The following is a 21,283-nucleotide window of genomic DNA, read 5'->3' as shown; positions in this document are numbered from 1 at the left end:
GTATGTCTTAACACATTAGGGGAACACTTTATTTTGATGGTCCATTTGAGTATTAGTAGGCTGTCTGCTTAATATCTGTTGATACATTTAACTGACTATAAGAAACTTTGAAAGTACATGTCAACTCACAACCTAACCCCAACCTAAGTCTACTTTAAAGAATTAGTTGACAAGTAGATGCAATGTAGCTTAAATTCTACAAATGGCCCATCAAAATAAACTGTGACCCACATTAATCGTTATGGGAGAAAGTGTACAAAACAAGGTGTTGATCCTTCATTGCATTGTACCAAAACAGATCATGATCAAAATCATAGTTGCCATCCACATACTTTCTATTGCTTGTTTACCAGTTCAACCATAATCTGCATATTAATTTAATAGTACTTATGTGTACCTCTGAGTAGTCCCATAAAAGTGAAAAAAAAAAAGTTGAGCTTATCGAAGTAAGAGAGGTTTTAAGGTAATCTGAACAAAAAGAAACATTTTACAACTTAACTTCAAAATAATGTAAAATAGTCTACCGATAGCCATAAATAAAAGCAAGTGTTTACAAACAATATATAGACATTTTATTTTAGATTCCTCACTTCACAAGTGTTTTTAGTGTCAGAAAAACAAAAATAATAATAATAATATTATACATACAGCATAACAGAAATGGAAGTGGTGTTATACAGTATATAAACAACATTTATTAATAAACTCTAATGTCTAAACAAATTCATTTAAAGTAAATTTCCTCATGTGGAAAGGCACTATGCAAATGCTCAGATAACCTCTTATTCAGCGCTAATCCAAGTGTAAGTGTTCATGTTTTGCCTGCTTGATGTGAATTGCATTTTAGATTTCTTTATAACATAAGTTGCAGGATTTTTTCTGATGAAAATGTATATTAATTATATTACAAAAAATGTGGTAACTACCTTGTGTCATGCTTAACTAATATAAAATATGTTTTGCATAATTGTTAATCAGTTGAGATTAAAACAGCAATGAACCCCTATAAACACACACTGAAAAAAGTGTTGCATGCAAAACTGTTGCAAACAATTTATTTGTGTTGAATTTAAACAAACAAATTAAGTTTAATAATGTCCAACTTAATTTGTTTGTTTAAATTCAGCGCAAATAAATTGTTTACAACAACTTAACGTAAAAAAATTGAGTAAATCCAAGGAATCATCTTTGAATGATTTTTTTCAGTGCACACACACAAATTGTAATTTTCAGTTTTGAGCTCTTCAAGACATGTTCATTTGGATTAGCAGAATAAAATGTAGACAATATCAAATTCGGCCTCTGAGAAATGTGTATAAAAGCATATTTTGTTCATTCAAATCACCTTAATAGGCAACTTTTCCTGTGTTTTTTTAATCTTCACATGCTCCTCTTGTTCTCGGTTGCATCAGGCGCGTGGTGTGAACCTGTCGTGTGTGAGGAGCTGTGTGGTGATCGCTGAGGAGCGACCACGTTTGGCTCTCACACACTCCTTCTCCAAACTCTTCAAAGATATTGGACTCTCCATGCGGGCTGTCAGCACTGCTTTTGGGTCGAGAGTTAACCTGGCTATCTGCCTACAGGTAGGTACATTTTTACACCTGCTGTAATTCTGGGTTTGTTAGAGTTCACTGCATTGTCTAGATGATTGACATTACCGCTTTAAATCATGCTTCATATGAGTTACAAAACTTTCAGATCATGGTGATTGGAATCGCTTGGAATTATGATTACTGACATTATAGATATGTTGAGTACCAGCCAGAGATGATAGTCATTATTTCATTGTGAATTATGTCATTACGTTGTAGGGTAAAAGAGCTGGTAATATGTTTTTTTCAGCAGGTTCACTGAAAAGAACTGTCCAAAAGAGATGGTTCACTTAAAAAAAAGAATTTCCCATCAGAACCTAAAATCTGGGATCTACTCTGTTCGGCATAATGTGACAGATTCAGTATTTGTTATAGTCATTTATTAATCCAACTTAATTCATCATTATTTCTATAGTGCTTTTACAGTATAGACAGTGCCAAAGCAGCTTAACATAGTTATAAATTGAAAAAGTGTCAGTCCAGTTTTCAGAGTTGAAGTTCAGTTTAGTCCAGCTTATTGTGGTTAAATTTCACTCCTAAAAGTCCAAACACTGAATAGCAATTCCAATGATGCGCAGCTCCACAAATCCCAACCAAGCAAGTCAGTGGCGACAGTAGCAAGGAAAAAACTTCACCAATTGACAAAAGTAAAGGAAAATAACCTTGAGAGAAACCAGACTAAGTTGGGCATGATAATTTTTTCTCTGGCAAGACGTCCTGTGCAGAGCTGCACTTTAGGCACCGGAGGCTGATGAACCCTGGACCCCCAATGTGGAGAAGCTGCAGGAGTGAGTAGGTCACCAGCGGGTGTTCAGGCTGGCCCATGTGTAGACTCATTTATCACTGTATGTCTCATGCTCTCCACTCCTCCATGACCACAACAGCATCTGCTCAGGATACGGCCTGGTCCAGGATTATGGAACCCTCAGGAATAATGAAAAACAGACAAACATAAGTGTAGATGCCGTTCAAATAACAATGTCTTTTGGAAAACATTCCAGGCTTTGGTTGCCCTAAATAATGCAGACAAACAATCCTTTAGAGGATTTAGATTTCTGGATGCAAAGAGATGTGTCTTTAATCTAGTTTTAAACAGACAGAGTGAGTCTGCTTCCCGAACTGTGCTAGAAAGGCTGTTCCAAAGTTTAGGTGCCAGATTACATGTTACATTGCATATTACATACTCGCTTTTGATTGGTCAGTCGCGACATTCAACATTCAAAAAGATAACAGCTCTAAAAATCACAAGCTCATCCGGATATTTCGAATCACCTTGACCGTCACTGAAAACATTAATATCCATAACTTAAAGTCACATTCATTTGAATCTGCTTTATTCTGCAATAACAACATTCTGGGTGTACTTTCGAACTGTTTGGACAACAGATGAAAATTAGCCCTTGTGCCTAACTCTGGCTTTGTTATGTTTTTTACTAGTTTTTACGAGTTGATTAATAAGCATTGTCATTATTAAATTAAATGTATTATTAAATTAAATTGTATCCCTAACTGCATTGACATTAAAAAACGAGTGGAGAATATAAACTTGTTTTATACACTAAAAATTGATTTTTACTGCTTGTTTAAACTACTTATTTTAAAATGAGCTAAAACAACACAATTCTTAAGCTTTCTTCTGCAACATTTTAATTTGTTAGTTAACTTAAGAGATTTGTGGCGCAGTGGGTAGCACGTTTGCCTTACAGAAAAAAGGTCATTGGTTCGAGCCCCGGCTGGGTCAATTGGCATTTCTGTGTAGAGTTTTCCTTTGGGTGGGTGCTCCGGTTTCCTCCACAGTTCAAAGACATGCGCTATAGGTGAATTAAAATAGCTAAATTGGCCATAGTGTGTGTGTGTGTGTGTGTGTGTGTGTGTGTGTGTGTGTGTGTGTGTCCAACCTGATGTGTCAGTTATTTGATGTGGATTTGTGTTTTTTTACAGGGTACTACAGGACCAGACCCCTCAACTGTGTATGTGGACATGAAGTCTCTCCGACACGACCGGTGAGAGAAAGACAAACTCAAACTCAAAATCAAACAGAGCTTAAAGAGCACAATATGACGTGTATGTTGTGTTCCTGACTCAGCCAGTTGGATTTGTGTTTGATGACACTTGTAGAGTCATACAAATTGCATTCTTTTAAAAGCCACACGATTAAATCTATTATAATACTCAGATTTGTTCCAGAGCTGCTTGTTTCTCTGACTAAATAAAGTTTCTTCTTGGTGTTTGTGTGTTTTAGGGTGAGGTTAGTAGAGCGAGGAGCACCACAGTCGCTTCCACTCATGGAGTCTGGAACAGTAAGTGCATTTCTGTTCTTGTTAGAGCAAGTGTGAATTGAAAAGATTGTTGATAATGCTTTAAATCTTTCACTTTCTCCTCGTTTAAGATTCTTCCAGGTGTGAGGGTGGTCATAGTCAATCCAGAAACTAGAGGACCGCTAGGGGACTCTCACCTGGGGGAGGTGCGTTGACATATGAGATCTGTCTGTCTGTCATTCTATCTTATTTGTCTGTTGTTCCTGTCGTTCTGTCTGTCTGTCTGTCTTTCTATCTGTCTGTTGTTCCTGTCGTTCTCTCTGTCTATCTGTCTGTCTGTCTGTCGTTCTTTCTATCTATCTATCTATCTATCTATCTATCTATCTATCTATCTATCTATCTATCTATCTATCTATCTATCTATCTATCTATCTATCTATCTATCTATCTATCTATCTATCTATCTATCTATCTATCTATCTAACTATCTATCTATCTATCTATCTAGTAATGTGTCGTCTGACATGTTTATTTTCCATGATGTATCTAGTAATTGGCTGTAGTAACATAAAAACTACTGTGTAGTCTGAACCTGACATAAAATGCCTATGCACACTAAGAATGAAGACTATAACCATAAAGATATTATTATCCACACAGATGAATGATAGTAATATATTTATTGTAAATAGGTGTTTCAGTTGAGCTGTCTGTCTGCCTGTCTGTCTGTCTATTAGGGCTGCACGATATTGGAAAAGTCTGATATTGGGATATTTTATTTTTCTGCAATAAATATTGTGATATGAATACAGTTTCACAACACAGTTTAACTAGCACCATTTGACTCTTCTCTGGGGAGTCTAACCTGTATTCAGGTACAGAAATTGGATAATCACAATGCAGAACATGCTGTTCTTACTTTGCTGTATCTCGTTTCTTGTCCAAATATCTAAAAATTCTTAGAGCAAGTAAAAATATTGTTTTGTTTTCAATGTCTGAAGATATGTCAAAACTAAGAGTTTTTCCATAAAACAAGTAAATAGATCTGTTCGTCGGGTAAGCAAAATAATCTTGTTTTTGCTTTGAAATGTAGATCTTTGGACTAGAAACAACTAATCAACTTGAAATATTTGCTCAACTATAAATCAGACTCAACATTGCAAATCTTTGCGATGTGACTATTGCGGGTGCGCACATTGCGGTGTTGATGCTGAAACTACAGTATATATTGTGACGTCCTACTATCTATCTATCTCTCTGTCTGTCTGTCTGTGTTTCTGTCTGTCTTTTAAATTTATTATAGCATGTTTTTCCCAAACTTTCCCTGCCTTAAATGAAGTCTGTATACTTTATATAGAGACAGATAATTATTCAAATTACTTTTTCTCATTCTAGATGCGACCAAGCATGCCCCTGTGTTTTTTTGTTTTTGTCCCTGTATGAGCACCTTTAGAAAAACTTTATTAAGGACGACATCATTTTCTTTGCTTGTCCCCTTCTATCTCTTACAGATTTGGGTGAACAGTCCTCATAATGCAACAGGATACTACACAATATATGGGGAGGAAAATCTGCAGGCTGACCACTTCAACACTAAACTGAGCTTTGGAGATCCTCAGACGCTCTGGGCCAGGACTGGATACCTGGGCTTTGTCAAGAGAACTGAACTCACAGATGCCAGTGGAGGTGAGAGGGAGTAATGAAATGATGTCTTTTAGAAAGGATTATTAAAGCATAAATAGTTCTCACTTTAGATTAGGTTACAGAACTGTATGAAACTGTGTTAATAAAGCAGTTATTAACATTCAGAGCAACTATTACTAAATTCTTGAATAAAAAAGATATATATATATATATATATATATATATATATATATATATATATATATATAGATATATATATATATGTGTGTGTTAATTTGAATAGTTTGTTAATCATTTGCTAACTCATTCTGAATGATCTTAAAAACCACCAACTACTCCTAAATAACTAATTTGTAAATAATGAAATACTTAATTTAGTAATAATGAAAAACATAATCATTAACAAAGTATAAAAATACAATCATCAAGCACATTTTACATTTGCTTTTAAGTCAAGAATACAGCATTTGTAGATGTAGTTAAAAACTACTTACTAATGTCCATTAATGCTATAAAAATTAAGAATGAACTATTTGCTAATGCTTAATAAATGATTCATAGTGTGAAGTTATTATAAAGTGTTACCTATAACATTGCAACTAGAGGTCTCAGACATTTGCCACTATAGATTCCTTATTTATCTATGACATAATGTTTAACCACACAACACACTGAAAAAAATGTTATGTTGAATTTACTTAATTTTATTACGTCAAGGGGTTGCACGAAATAATTTTATCTAAATCCAGATATATTTTTTAAGTTAAGTGAATTTATATTTTTAAGTTGAGTTTACTTATATTTTATAAAGTGGTTCTACTTATATTTTATACATTGAGTTTATTAATCTCTTTCAGTAATTTCAGATTAATTATATTCATAATTCTAGCTAAACTATTTTGAGTAGAATTAACTCAAATTAATTGTGCAACCAGATCAATTTAATCGTTTAATTTCTACATATTAAAATTATTTTTATAAAATATTTTTTTTATCTATTGTATCTTTCATTAATATTCAGACAAATAAAGCAAACCCAATATTTTCAACTCTTTATTTTTGTGATCCAAGAGATATTTTTGCTCTCTCAAAGAATGGCAGTAATGTACATCAGTAATCATTTCTCAAATTGTTTGTAACTTGCGTGAGATTATATTTAACTGCAAACTTACATTGAGTCAATATTCCAAAACATCATTAGAGCAGCTTTAAATATTCACAATAGTGGCTGTATACATATACACACACAGGAGAACTTTGGAAGGAAGCCTTTTAACACACAACAAAACATATACAAGTAACAAAATACACCAGTACTATACAGAACAAAAAATACTATAGTACAAGAACTGTCCACAGCTGCAACACAGTGCACACTGAGGACCTGATGCTAAAATTACAAAAAACTGTAGTTACATTCAAAAAATACTAATTAAAAAAAAAGATTGTTATATAACAAAATAGATTTTATGTTTGGCTGAGGTGAAAAAGTTGGTGTATAAATATGGAAACAGACTTACTAAATAAAATAAAACGTGACTTAAATGACCACTGAAGCTTAAGCTACTCTAAAAAAAATAAAAATAGTATCAAATGAAAACATCACATCTGCGTGAAGCAATGAGGAGGCTGTAACATTCTCACATGAAACTAACAAGAATTGTCATAATTTCATGTTTTACACATGGTTCCCCATTGTTTGAACTTTGACTGGAGCTCTTTAATGATGTCATCTCATTGTGTCCTCTTCTTATGCAATGCCTTAATGGTGCAGACATCATCAACTGTTTATCTCAAAGCGCTTAACTTCTAATATTCATATGGCATTAATGGATGGATGGATACTTTTTGTGCTGAGTGTGGATAGAAACCTGGCCTATTTACAGGATTGCAATTTTTATTTCAGGTGAATATTCCACTAAATCCAATGACAACTTTAAATGTTCACACCAGTGGCTATGTATTACAGTCCACCACTCACTTTGTTTTCAGTTTGAAACATTTTCTAGGGCTGCATTTTACATCATACTATATGTTTTCTATCGCCTCCCAAACCAAATTTAAAAATGCAGCTTAGCAGCGTTTACATGAGCGGCTGAAGAAATCCTACAGTCCAGCAATGATTTTGTTCTTTAGTCCAAGGACTTTGGGGGAAAGTCTTTCTCCATCCATTTTCAAGAGCACATTTTGAATGAATTCATAAGAGTATTTCAGCTCTTTGGGGTAGGCCAAGTTCAATACATAGATGACTCCCAGCATCATTGCAGATGCTTGGGCTACAGATCCAATGTTGTCCAGAATGATTTCTCCTTCAACATAAATGTCATCATGTGCTCCAATTTCTCCACCCTCCTTGTTGATGACATATACGCCCATGGTGGAATTCTGCAGGTCTCTCTGGATGCCATCTCCTTCAATGTCCTGTATATTTGTAGAATATAAGAAAAACATGAATTTATGTAATAGATTTTAATGACCTGCAAATTCTAAATTTCTTTATATTTACAATACATAATTACACTGGTCAGTAAAACCATTGAAAATATTTTTGTCAGTTAAGTAAAGGTTCATGTGAATTAACAAACCACAGATTTTTGTTTTTATGGCTTTATGAAAAATATCCAAAATTTTCTGCAAATGGAGCAGACACAGAAGTCAGAATGGATTGAGAGATGGACTAACACATTGTTGGTTTTGGTCTTTTAATTTAACAATAAGAAAAGTTATGAATAAAGCCTGCCTTATTGTATTAAGAACCAAACTGATGGTTTAAAATGTTTTAGCCAATTACTGAACATCTCCAGTCCAGACACAGACAAATGTACATCATCCTGTGACAACATCCATGTTATTTTACTCTGCAGCATTTCATTTCCTCAACATAAAGTTTGTCAGAGTCTGTTAATAACTATTGTATGTCAGACTTCTTGAATGCACCAGGGTGTGTTTAGAAAATGTTACCTGCTTTGAAAACTCTGCAGCAAATTGTTGATTTTATACAAATATTCTCATAATGTTAAAGGAGAACTCTGGTCAATATTAACATTGAGCTAATTTTTTTTGTTAATTTGGAGTGCTGTCAGTACAGAGAACAACGGCAGAAATCGGAGTTGCCTACACAGTGTTATGCTCTTTTTAAAATTGGCACCCTGTTGACTTCAATGGGGCAAGTTTTAAACATGCTTTTAGCCTCTTAACATCCTTGATGTGTCATTACAAATGTCCAGCCATGTGAGTGATTCTCTGACAGCAGCAGATGTGAAAGATATGAATAAAAGTGATGTTAATTCAGCCAGCGCACATATCTTAATTTATTTCCTGTTTTCAGTCAAAGTCCACAGTAGTCGATTGTCGAGATCACACGCGTGATCATAGGTAACTAAACCTATGCACTTGAACTCGACAATCGACTACTGTGGACCAAAAAACAGGTTCTCTGTACTGAAAGCACTCCAAATTTACAAAAAAATGAGCTCAATGTTAAAATTGACCAGAGTTCTCCTTTAATGCATTCATCATCAATGGACTAAAACATAAAAACCACAGTATGATCCTCTGTAGTGACATGCTTTAGTGGCTAGAGCATTTTTCAAGTTTTGCATTAGTTGATTTAAATAAACAGCAGGCTTCCACACTATAATAGCTTTAGACCCCAAAACACGACAGCATGCAGACTGTGTAGGACTACAGCTGCCATAGTTTTGGTGTCAACACACTGATTTTGTTGTGCACTGGGTTTGTTTTTGTTGAGTGCCCCTTTAAATGTATTTTCTTCTAACTAGTGGGTTAGTGACATTAGGATCTTAAAACATTTTATAATACAAGACAGTACATCAGACTGATAAATGCAATTACAATGACTTGCCTTATACTCCTGAATGAGATGTTCATCATCCTCACCAAGATAGATGCAAAGTGCCTTGAGGACTACTGCCCTTTTAAGATTGATGTCACTTGTAGCCTGTGTAAAAGGACAACAACTATTAAAATACAATAAATAATAAAAAATGTCTAAAAACTGTAGAATACTTTAAACCTGTGGTAACCTCAAAAATATATACACAATGACTTCATGATACATTCTGTAAATGGGCTGCCTTCTTTAGCTAAAGAATGTTAGTGTATTGTGACTTCATTTTCAGGTCTGAATGTGTAGGGCGATAGGGTGACAGTTCAGTCTGCATGGTAGGTGCAAATGTACCAAAAGATATCCGTTTTAAAACAAAAATGTAGTAGTGTGGATGTAGCCTTAGGAACCTTGTCATTTACAAATAATCAAGGCTGGCACTAGACAGGTACATTTCAGGTTTCTCCACAGTGTATATGATATTTTCAACTAAAATGTAAAAACATGTTTACCTCTTTCAAGATCGCCAGATGTTTGGCTAGTTTTTGGTCAGAAACACCTCCCTTTTTGTTGAAAATAGATGTCAGCTAGGGTAAATGGCTGTCCAACTGAGCCATAAAGGTTGTTTCAAGTGGGACGGTTGTTATGCGCTGGAATTCAACATTTATCTACACACATAAAAACAACAACAGAAGACAAAGAGCACTGTGATCATCCATTGGTGTAATGATATTTTGTAGCTATTAAATAGATATAATCAAATTTTCTTATATTAGGTGTACAGTGTGTTCTGGCCAGATGTATTGCTATCAATCAAGAGTAATGGCAAGAAATCAAAACTGGACCAGCATCCTGCATCCTTATTTAAACCTTAATAATATTTTTTTTTTTTATATTTACAATGGGTCAAAGTGCAATGTAAAAACCCAGGGAGCAAGCATGTGCTTACCTCATCAATGTTTCTTAAATTAACTACCATTGTTTGTACAACAATGCATGAAATATAAACACATGTACAGTGATTTAGAATAAATAATTGTGTAAGGTTATTTACATTGTGTCAGATCATATTATATGGCGATTTATTATAAACTGTTTGTGAAATCAGAAACAGAAAAATCTCTTAACAAAGTCCACAGTCCACAAGCCTACTACTACTAAGTACATTGTGAGATATTATAACTGAGTCAACAAGTCAAGACCCCTGCCAGCTCTAATTTAATTTAGTTTTGTAAATGTAATTAATTTGTTAATTTAATTAAAATTAATTAATTATTTATTCTGTCTTCATGCCATATCACTAACTCTATTAGTATTTAGATTTGTCATGTTCCACTTCCATACTAAAAGTATTAGTTTAAAATTGGGAGCAATAAATGCAATGCCAACATAATTGGTCTTTGTGTTTAGAGCAGAAACAAAGTTGAACAACATCAACCTGCTAGCTAAACCCTGGTCTTTCACTGGACTATCGGCTGTGGTCGTACTAGCTGGTCCTCTCGTGTCATCTGCAAATCTCCTGCAATTTAGTTATGAAACGTTTGCATGCTTCTACTACATCTACTTTCACCCCCACCTTTACGTTTTAAACTCTGATAAGGCGAGTCGGAGACCGTCCACGAGGACTGCGACCCATGCCGCTGCCACGAAAGAGAAGCTTGTTTACTTTTCCTACCCGCACGCCGCGAAGACCTGCCTCTGATTGGCTAGTGTTCGTTGCAATCGTTGGTTAGGTCAAAGAAGCTCTTTGGTTAGGTTTGCGCAAGTGGAGCGACGTCACGATCGGTCGGAGCCAGTCAGCGGCAGAGTAGGGGCGGGTCTACGGGTGTAAAAAAAATACAAGCTTTTAAAGAAACGATAAATTCAGGTACCCAACGTAACTTATGCCTGTCATTATGATTATGTAGAAACATAAATTCTTGCCGCCAGTGCACATTAACCACATTTTACCAACATGATTTCACAGGTCTATTTTGTTCTAATGTTAACACATTGACAAGATTAGAAGAAATGCTTACAGCCAGTCAGGAATAACGTTATGTAATGTTAGGCTTGGCCAGTCTAACGTAACGTAACGTTACAAGCCTAGACAGCAAGGAAGGTGCTGCTACTATTAACACGTTAACATTCGTAAAACTGTTTTGCTTTTATTCGGCTTCCACAAACTAATAAATAATCAAGACAAACACTGAATTCACCAAGCATTTAACACTTAAGCTAAGTTAACTTACTAACCTTACACAACTCACGTAGTTAAGCTAATCGCTTAAACCTTAGTTGTAATTTAATTTAATGTAACGTTAATTGATATAAAAACATACCAATTTAGCATTAGCTAAACACATTTTTCTATAAAATGTTTAAAAGTGTAAACAGAACCCTGTTTAAGTAACAAATATAACACACCAATGATTATATCTTGATTACTTACCGAAAATGCAGAGCTGGATGCAGCATTCAAATGAGTGCATCACGTTCAATCTCCCCGCCTTGGCGCCTTCAGGAAAAAAAGTGTCTGCACATGCGCAGACCGGATAGTATATGGAAATTAAATGAAACGTATTTTTTTCTAATTACTTTTAATTGAATGAAATTAACTTGTTTTAAACAAAAGCAGTGAATTTGAAAATTAATAATAAAAAATAAGTAGGATTAAATAACACATTAAAATCAGTGAAATTAACCAGATAAAAACATGTAACATTTACAAGGGGTCAGAATCCTTTTTTTCAGTGCAGTAAATGAATGCTCATGTAAAAATATGCCTGGCTATATCTCTTTCTGTTTAGATCGCCATGATGCTCTGTTTGTGGTGGGCTATCTGGACGAGACTTTAGAACTGAGAGGTCTGCGATATCATCCAATTGACATCGAGACCAGTGTGTCTCGTGCCCACCGCAGCATTGGTGAAAGGTAACTTTGCTTTAAGAGGGCCACATTATGCTTTCTGTACTAGTTAAACTTTGTTGTAATGTGTTGTCTCAATGTCACAGATCTGCTATAGACCTTTTGAGGAATGTAAACAATAACAATGGTCCTAACATTGTCCTATTTGACATTTATTTATTTCCATAGTTTCCAAGAAAAATCCACATATCCAATGTTTTAAGACAAAGTTATGATTGAATTGCATCTTGTCACAGTTGTGAAATACATTGACAAGAAGCAGGAAATGTTGATAGGCCAACGACATCACCACATTGAAATGCTCTATACTAATACACATGCTTGTTTTTCGCTCCGCAGTGCCGTTTTCACCTGGACAAATCTGCTGGTGGTGGTGGCTGAGCTCTGTGGATCAGAGCAGGACGCTTTAGACCTGGTTCCACTGGTAACCAATGTAGTATTAGAGGAGCACCATCTGATTGTGGGAGTAGTGGTTATTGTGGACCCAGGCGTCATACCTATAAACTCCAGAGGAGAAAAGCAGCGAATGCACTTGAGAGACTCTTTCCTGGCAGATCAGCTGGACCCCATATATGTGGCGTACAACATGTGAGCTGCTTTATGGGTGAGCCAACAGTCTACCAGAGAGGTGCTATGGAGCCTGACCTCAGAACATGGGATTGGGTTCATTAACAGACAGACTCAGCCCTGCTTTTTTAGGGGATAAAGTGTTATTTAACTGAAATATAAACACGTGAGATGACTGTTTTTGGAGAAGGAATAGTTTAAAATAATTGCTTATTTCCTTCCCTCCTAGATCCTCCCCCTTTTTTAAGCAAAATGCCACATACTTGATGTCCAGCTCTTGGTCATGATCTCAACTTACTTGAAGTACATAGCAGTTTTTTTCTCTTCTTTAACACCCTTCTGTTTTAGCACAGTCTAGTACTATTATTAATTCAAATGAGCTTAAAGCCTCAGTTCGTAAGTTTTAACCTGGGTTGTTTTGATTTCAGAGTTTCTGAAGTTTCTTTTAAACAATTCCAAAATCAATTCTGGTTCAGACTACGCAGCATATGTCTAAATTGGCACATTTGTTGAGCTATTTCAACAGTGCATCTTTATGAGTATAACTGAAGTCAGTCGCTACACTTTAAAAAAAAATTGTCCTGTTTCTAGTCAAGATATCGAAAAAATACTTACATCAAGTGTCTTCTTAAATCGAGAATTTTCTAAATAAATTGATTTTAAAATTTATTCTGAATAATTGAGTCATAATTAAGTGAGTTTTTTGTTAAAACATGCTAAATGATCTGCCAATTGTGCACCCACTTCGAATGTTATCACTTTATTAATTGAGCAATATCAGTGGTTATCAGCTGATAGATATGGGCCAGTAGGGGCCTTCTGCGCATACTAGTAGGCTCAGAAGGCTGTTTTCATCCATCAACGTGGTTAATCAGCTATGCTATTATAAATGACTCCAGATCCAGATCTATTTTTGCATTACTGTGACGGTTGGTTTTAGGGTTGGGATAGGGGTAGACGTTAATAAAACACAATTAATGGGAAATTTAATAGATAATATAAATAATTCATTTTAACTTCTGGCTGCAGCTGTATGTAATCTATAGCTGATTAACCATGTGGATGGATGATAACCCCTACTGGCCAATATCTATCATCTGATAACCACTGATAACACCCATTTAATCGAGTGATAACATTCGAATCGACTAAATAGTGTAAGTACAATAATTACGTTTTTAGTTTGAAATATAATTAAATTAATTATATTATATAATTAATTATAGTTAAAAAAATAATTATTTCCCTTCCTCCCCGCTGGTAGATTATTTTGCTTGTTTCAAGGAAAACTTAAGGATTTATAGGTACTATTTCTAATATATATATATATATATATATATATATATATATATATATATATATATATATATATATATGTATTAGGGATGCTCCGATCAGGATTTTTGCAGCCGATATTGAGTACTGATTCCATGTCATGGTGATAGGCTGATACATTGCATAAGCACACATACTCTTTAAGTATGAGATCTCGCCTAAGAGAATAATTTAAGGATGTTGCACACATGTAATGGTCAGAAGTAGCTTGACAAAATGAAGATAGATAAAATATTAAAAAACGATAATAAAAATTACTTTTAATAATTTGACGATTTGACCCGGATGTATCTCCCTCTGCCTGTAAACAAACACTTGCGATTGGTTAATAAGATTGGCTAGATTAAGGAATACCGATCGAGTTGTGAAATGTGATTATCGGCCAATACCGATCTAAGCATCCCTAATATATATATATATATATATATTACTCAGCTAGAAAATTGATTGATTCAAGAATTTTTAGATAGTTGGATTAAAAGCAAAACCAAAACTCTCATTTGCAGTGTTGCTCATCTTTCGCAATGACATCATGCATGCCATCAAACATTGAGCAATGATTGGTCAGGAATAATGTGTCGTTTGACATGTTTCATTTCCATGATGTATTAAATAATTGACTTTAGTAACAATAAAATTACTGTGTAGTCTGATCCTGACATAAAAGGCCATGCACACTAAGAATGAAAACTATAACCATAAAGATAATGATATTATTATCCACACAGATGAATGATAGTGTTATATTTACTATAAATGCTTGCTTCAGTTGTGTTGTCTGCTGCTTTAAATGCTCGAGCTCCTAAAGGTGAAGTGATTTCTGATTGGCTGTCAGTGTTTGTATTGCTTTTAACTGAAAAAACTAAACAAAATATTTCCTCTGTGCCATTTAATTTTGCATTTTATGCTGGACACAAGAGAAGATTTTAAAAATAGTATTGAAATCTGTTGCTATCCTTTTTCAAACATTCCTCAAAATATCTTCCTTTGCGTTCAACAGAAGAATAAACACAAACCAGTTTTAATAAGTGTAGGGTAAATAAATAATGACAGGATTTTCATTTTTGAGTGAACTTCCTCTTTGGAGTTATAGTTATTATCTTTAATGTGAATGGCCCTTAATTCTTAAACAAAGACAAAGACTAATTGAAACGTAAAAATAAAAAGTGCAATATAAAGTAAAATAATGTTTATGATTGATAGAATAAATGATAAATGGACAAAAAAGATCAGAGTAACACCGATCAGCCGAGTAGTTCTGTAGGTTTAGCAATATCAGTGTCCTCTTATGGGATTTGTAATACTGTAGTATTCAAGGTAATGAACACAGTCGTACCTAACAGATCTGAAAGAATGATTTGGTTCTTTTAGGCTCTAGCCTTGCACGATTGTGAATATAACCCAGAATTGATCTCCAACCCAACTTATCAATGGTGCTGTGAGTTACAGGGCGTAAAATTTATAGGAGTATTGATACTCTCCTCATCATTAGTCATTCATCAGATGTTTGTGGGCAAATGAGCTCATGGTATATTTAATACAGGGACAGTCCCTCTAGAGCAGCCTGGGGTTAAGTGCCTTTCTGAAGGGCAGTGTTAATGATAGGACATTCCTGTAACGTATAGAATGCCCTTACCCAGGTTACGGCCCACAGCTTCATCCACCATCGGTTTGGTTAACACACTTTTTTTTGCTCATTCACGAAGCATTTAGAAATTGAATTCTTACCACTGGGGCTTTAACACAGTTTATTACAGATATGCAGCTATTCCAGTAACAAACGTACATATTTTAATGTAATATTTACAAAATACAAGCAGTTTTGGATTTTAGTATACCGAATTGCATTGTAATATCCATTTATTACATTATATTTCAATGTTATACAACTTTTTTCCTTTTAAAATGACATTTAGCATGTTGTTATTTAAGGGTGCTTTCACACCTGTAGATCAATTCTTTTGTTTCGAATTTGTGTTCTTAGTGCGGTTCGCTTGCACACGGCAAAGTTTCTAAATGGACCCAACCAGCTAAAACAAGTCCCGTGCGAGTAAACTCTCCTCACATTGGTCAGAGTTTTACGGTTTATTTTTCCTGCTCCGCTGTCATGTGTCTTTATTTTAGTTTATGACAATGAGCAATTGGAAAATATAAGCGAAAGCTGCACTTTCATTGTGAATAGTGACACCCACAGACATCGTCATCAGATATAAATCAGAGGTAAGACTTTCTCATACATAGCAGTTGGCTTTTGCATTATAGGCTTTACATTATAGAGAGAAATAATAAAAACCAAGACTGCTGTTTAGTAAATTTTTCTAACGGATAAACAGTTCTTGTTAATAGTTAACATGCTTTCACTTTAGTATTTGACATGAAACGCATATTTACCGGTAGGAATGACATCCCACCCTACTCATCATTCTCTCTTCATATAGCCATATATATCATACCTGTCAACATTTGGATGTAAAAATAAGGGATATGCCCACCATAATAAGGGATAACCTTCCACCGCCCAACCCCCAAAAAATCCCTAAATTCCTAAGTATGTTCTTCTGGAGCTGTTTCATTGTATTTATCACTATAGAGCGCATCAGACAGTCACACACTATGACTGTTTTGAGGATTGCATAGGATGGGCGATGGCACCTGTAATGAAAAGGAATTTTTTTTTAAATTGCTTTCAGGTCTAAATAAAACAAAAGCACAGAACAGACTCACATTTAAGAGCAAGGGGCGGCCCCTGGTGGTTTGGAGGTATGGTTTGCGTATTGTGAGAATCGACTTTTTAATGCTTATTGCCACTCTTTAGAGAAAGACTGGAAATATGGGAAAATACCTTTACGGGATAATAGCAGGATAGAACTGTAAAATATGGGAGAATCCCAGGAAAACTGCAGGGTTGACAGGTATGGTATCTATGCCTATGGCATAACCATAATACTCAGTGATATAGCCTGGTTTGGATCGTGTCTCTTTCTCTACAGTCGATCTGTGCCAGAGTTTGTTTCAATCAAGCCGAGACCACGTCATTCAGGCGATCTCGAACCGATTGTTTTGGCGAGGGTCCGATCGCAATTGCTGGATTCCCATATGCCAAACAAACCGCGCTTACTGGGGAAACGTGCCAGGTTGCGAAACAAAAGTCTAGGTGTGAAAGCACCCTTGCTCACAAACAATTTTGAATAATTATTTGAATAATTCAATCGAGCTATATTTAAACTATTTAAATGATTTTAAAAGTGCTATAATATTATATATATGGGTCAAAAACATTTTGTTATTTACATCAAATTAGTGTTAGTGAGGCCAGCAGGGGGCGCTCAACCTATGGTGTGTGTGGGTCCTAATGCTCCAGTATAGTGATAGGAACTCTATACTGCTCAGTGAGCGCTGTCTTTAAGATGAGACGTTAAAACCGAAGTCCTGACTATCTGTGGTCATTAAAAATTCCTGAATGTCCTTCAAAAAAGAATAAGGGTTTAACCCCGGCATCCTGGCCAAATTTGCCCACTGGCCTCCTAACCATCCCCATATCATAATTGTCTTCATCACTCTCTGTCTCCTCTCTACCAATCAGCTGGTGTGTGGTCTGGCCCGAAAGTTATTTTGGGCTGTATTAATAAACTATTATTGCACTGAATGACATTTAAGTGGATTTCGGATAAATTGTAGTAATAATGGGCGATATTCATTATTTTTTGCTAAGAAAAATGAACCTATTACACCTTTCTTGTTTTGATGATTAAACAGCTTTGTGTCTTTGACCCATATATTCAAACAAACAGCTCCCACAAAATCACCAATATTGTTTTCCGTCATCCTTTATGCACTTTACTACATAAATAAGGATCTATTGTGTAACATGGACTATTAAGGGCATACATGTAATCCAACATATTTTCTCACATTATTGAGTAGCGTATGACTTTTCACGAAAAGTGCAGGCACATAAAAACCCTCCCATTTAATCTAACCTCATCATCTGCATCTTTAAAGAAACACACACCAAGCCTAAACACATCCAGCTGTACTGACTGACCGCAAACCTCCTCAATACACGGAAAGCCCAAACCAAACTCAACCTGAGCTACAGGACTGCTCGATTTTTGCTCATCTAAAGGTGCTTTTACACATCAGGACAAGCCATTTAAACCTCTGAATGGCTAATAAATTCAGGCATCTGTACAATAAAGCGAAACAAAACTGTAAATAAAATAACACCACTCTGTACAAGTCAGCCCCCGGTGAACACCTAACTGTACAAAGGCATAGATTTTACATGTTTGGCAAAGGATCTTTAAAAGGACACTTGCTGTCTCTTGTACTATAGATGTTTTTACTAGGAATGACTAACTCACTTCTTGTAAACCTGAACTAATTGTAAATAATTGCTTGTGTACAGATGAGAAATCCTACTGTACTGTATTGTAAGTTAGTTGCTGTATTTTGGGGGGGGTTATTATGAATATTAACTGCTGTCACTGGCATCCCTTCACAGCCGAATGAAGGTGAAGATGACTTTGTAAATTGCTTGCTTTGTTTCTGTTGGATTTTGTTTTGGTTTTTGGCTGATCAGAAACGTGACTGGTTGAAGTCTGTGTACAGATCTGTTTATTTAGCATTCAGCTACAGGAATTGTTCGGTCGTTACGATGTAAGCATGATCAAGTCGAGCACTGTGGGGGGCTTGAGAGATTACTTTCCGAGTCCTTACACAACTGAACACTACAGTTTGTTAGCCTGGCCTCATTCATCATATGATGGGGTCGAGTACTGTATGAGCGGTCACGCGTTTTCTCAAATCAAAGACACTGTCATGAAATGTTTTCTCTCGTTCTCACTGTCGTTATTGGCATCTGAGCTGAGTTTATGTGACGAAAGCACAAGCGAGCGAATGAGCTTTTGAAACGGGCATTCAGGGAAATAGTGCTTTCCAGGATGGAGAGGATGTTCATTTATAAATACTCACGTTCATGTTTGCAATGATTTTAGTTGTTTAAATAAATGAATTTATTTGTCATTTTCATCAGAGTAAACCAAGTCTTAATATGGGCTATAAAAAGAAACAAAACAGAAAATAAGTTGAATTGCCAGCAAAGTGTTGGATCAAAGTCAATGTTTCACACACTATGCAACCAGCTGCAGTTAAATTTCAAAACACACATCTGGAATATACGCCTACAAAAGAAACAATCATTTGCTTGCAGATTATGGAATAAAATGGGAACATGCAAAGGTAACCTGACTTCTAGATAATGCAGAGTACTCCTAAAAATTCTCTCAGAATAATAAGAATGTGATGTTTCACATTTTTTGTCATTCGTGGATATAAATAATCATGATTATGCAAGCAAGCATTTCCCTGCTGGTTCACATCTCTTTGTTTTGTACATTGATTACTGTAACTGTTTTATACTCCGATGAAAAACATGAAAAAATAATAAAAGGCTTTTATTTTGCAACTCTTACGTTTGGTTTTTATACTTGCTTTTTATGTCTGTCTATTTGTCTAAAATAAATTATTGAATGTTTTTTTATTAAGGCGAAAGGAAAGTAAAATACTATTACTATAATTTCAGAAGAGCAAAAAAATGCAAAAAGAAAAAAAACTAAATGCGAATAAAAAAGATTAACAACTCACGAATGAAAGCAATAATCTTTGTGTTATTGACGATTTTAAATACTTGTGTGAAGAGTTTTGTATATATATATATATATATATATATATATATATATATATATATATATATATATATATTTTATTATATTTGCTGAACTTTTCCAATCAAATGCATTAGAAATCCTACAATAGGATATTCAGATTTTAACATATGTATGTAAAATAACAAAAAGAAAAAAACATAAGAGAAAACAAACAAACAAAGAACAAGAGGGGTATACATAAGTATATTTACAAGGGCTTTCAAAATTAGCGCGTTAACGCACGTGATTAATTTAAATTATTTAACGCAATAAAAAAAATAATGCAAATAACGCAGATGCAGTTTTTTTATTTTTCCAGTTGTGGCCGATGTGTGTTCAGGGCCAGCGCGTCCATAGAGGCGACCTAGGCGGCCGCCGTGGGCAGCAGAATAGTGAGCGAACCCTCCAGTTTTCACTTTCATCCACTACACCCACCCCCTCCCTCACGGTCTTTACTTTCATCCGTAAACTGGTCACTTTCTTTATCACTTTTAGGTTGAGGGCAGCGTGTTTGCCGTTTGCCTAGAGCGCCGGTCCCTGCGTGTGTTTAACATGCAAAGAAATATAGATGAGACCAAGGACGCTCTTTTAGAAGGAAAGTTACAGTATAAAACAAAATAATGTTTCATCGCCAGGCTCTCCTGCGTTTCCTCCAGAGTTTCGGGTGTTTCATTTTTAATCTTTAGACTTTAACAGCAGTTCAGCTGTTCACTCTCATTCAGCAAATTTTCATTCAGGATGTTTAAATGGAATTTGATACTGCATGACGAACGGGAAGAAAAAGCCAAACATTAGAACACTTAGTTTATGCAAATTTGATGAACGCGGTCAAGCATGTTGATGTATCTGAAGGGATCTCTCGCTCACCTGGTATTGCGCGTGTTGTCTGTGTGTGTTTGTGTGTGTGTTTTTGTAGTCCACTTACAATCCAACATAGAAATCCTTTTTGGTTTTTATTGGCATTGATTGTTTTGAAATTGAAATGCTCTTACATTTTTATTTCCGTAATAAATACAGCGTTTTGTGATTAATCATGATTAATTACGTTAATTAAATTTTGTGATTAATCATGATTATTAAAAAATAAAGCTTGAATTATTACGTTATTTTTTAAATCATTTGACAGCCGTAATGTTTACAGTTCTGGTTGTTTTATGACTTGAAAGTCCTTTCAAGGTGCAGTATGTAAGTTTGACACCAAGAGATTGAACTAGGTATTGCATTCCTGGATCAAAACAAACGCAAGCGCAGTTTGCCAGATTGAGGACCAAAAGGAGTGTGCCTGACGATCAAGCCTAAAGGCTGATTCAAATCATGTTTTAAATAAAGACAGTGGCACGCTATAGAACGAATATTTTCCATATTAAAAGGAGTTTTTGTTCTAACCAACATCTCAAATTGATATATTAGAAACGGCTTCTATTT

At 35.1% G+C, this 21,283-nt stretch overlaps 1 protein-coding gene and 1 long non-coding RNA gene across 9 annotated transcripts in view; one reads left to right on the top strand and one right to left on the bottom strand.

The window, feature by feature from the left end:
* The window catches only part of dip2bb (disco-interacting protein 2 homolog Bb), a 74,768-nt gene extending 61,387 nt beyond the window's left edge, over positions 1-13,381 (top strand). For all 7 annotated transcript variants that reach the window (XM_073954378.1, XM_073954377.1, XM_021471824.3 and 4 more), the window contains 7 exons: positions 1,413-1,583; positions 3,534-3,595; positions 3,835-3,892; positions 3,982-4,056; positions 5,362-5,536; positions 12,131-12,254; positions 12,588-13,381. In XM_073954378.1, the coding sequence (XP_073810479.1) occupies positions 1,413-1,583; positions 3,534-3,595; positions 3,835-3,892; positions 3,982-4,056; positions 5,362-5,536; positions 12,131-12,254; positions 12,588-12,840 (918 nt within the window). In that variant the 3' untranslated portion in view covers positions 12,841-13,381. The remainder of the gene's footprint in view (positions 1-1,412; positions 1,584-3,533; positions 3,596-3,834; positions 3,893-3,981; positions 4,057-5,361; positions 5,537-12,130; positions 12,255-12,587) is intronic.
* On the bottom strand, positions 6,535-11,047 carry si:dkeyp-80d11.1. 2 transcript variants are annotated; one of them, NR_120354.1, is made up of 4 exons: positions 10,918-11,047; positions 9,854-10,009; positions 9,360-9,455; positions 6,535-7,915 (listed from the first exon to the last, which is right to left on the bottom strand). It is a non-coding gene; the product is annotated as a si:dkeyp-80d11.1 (long non-coding RNA). The 2 variants fall into 2 exon arrangements; NR_120355.1 differs by having other exon boundaries at positions 10,780-10,986.
* Positions 13,382-21,283: the final 7,902 nt, after the last annotated feature.

The sequence above is a fragment of the Danio rerio genome, chromosome 6 (genome assembly GCF_049306965.1).
Source record: "Danio rerio strain Tuebingen ecotype United States chromosome 6, GRCz12tu, whole genome shotgun sequence".
Lineage (NCBI taxonomy): Eukaryota > Metazoa > Chordata > Actinopteri > Cypriniformes > Danionidae > Danio > Danio rerio.
Note: the sequence above shows the minus strand (reverse complement) of the source record. Positions and strands in the feature narration are given on the sequence as shown.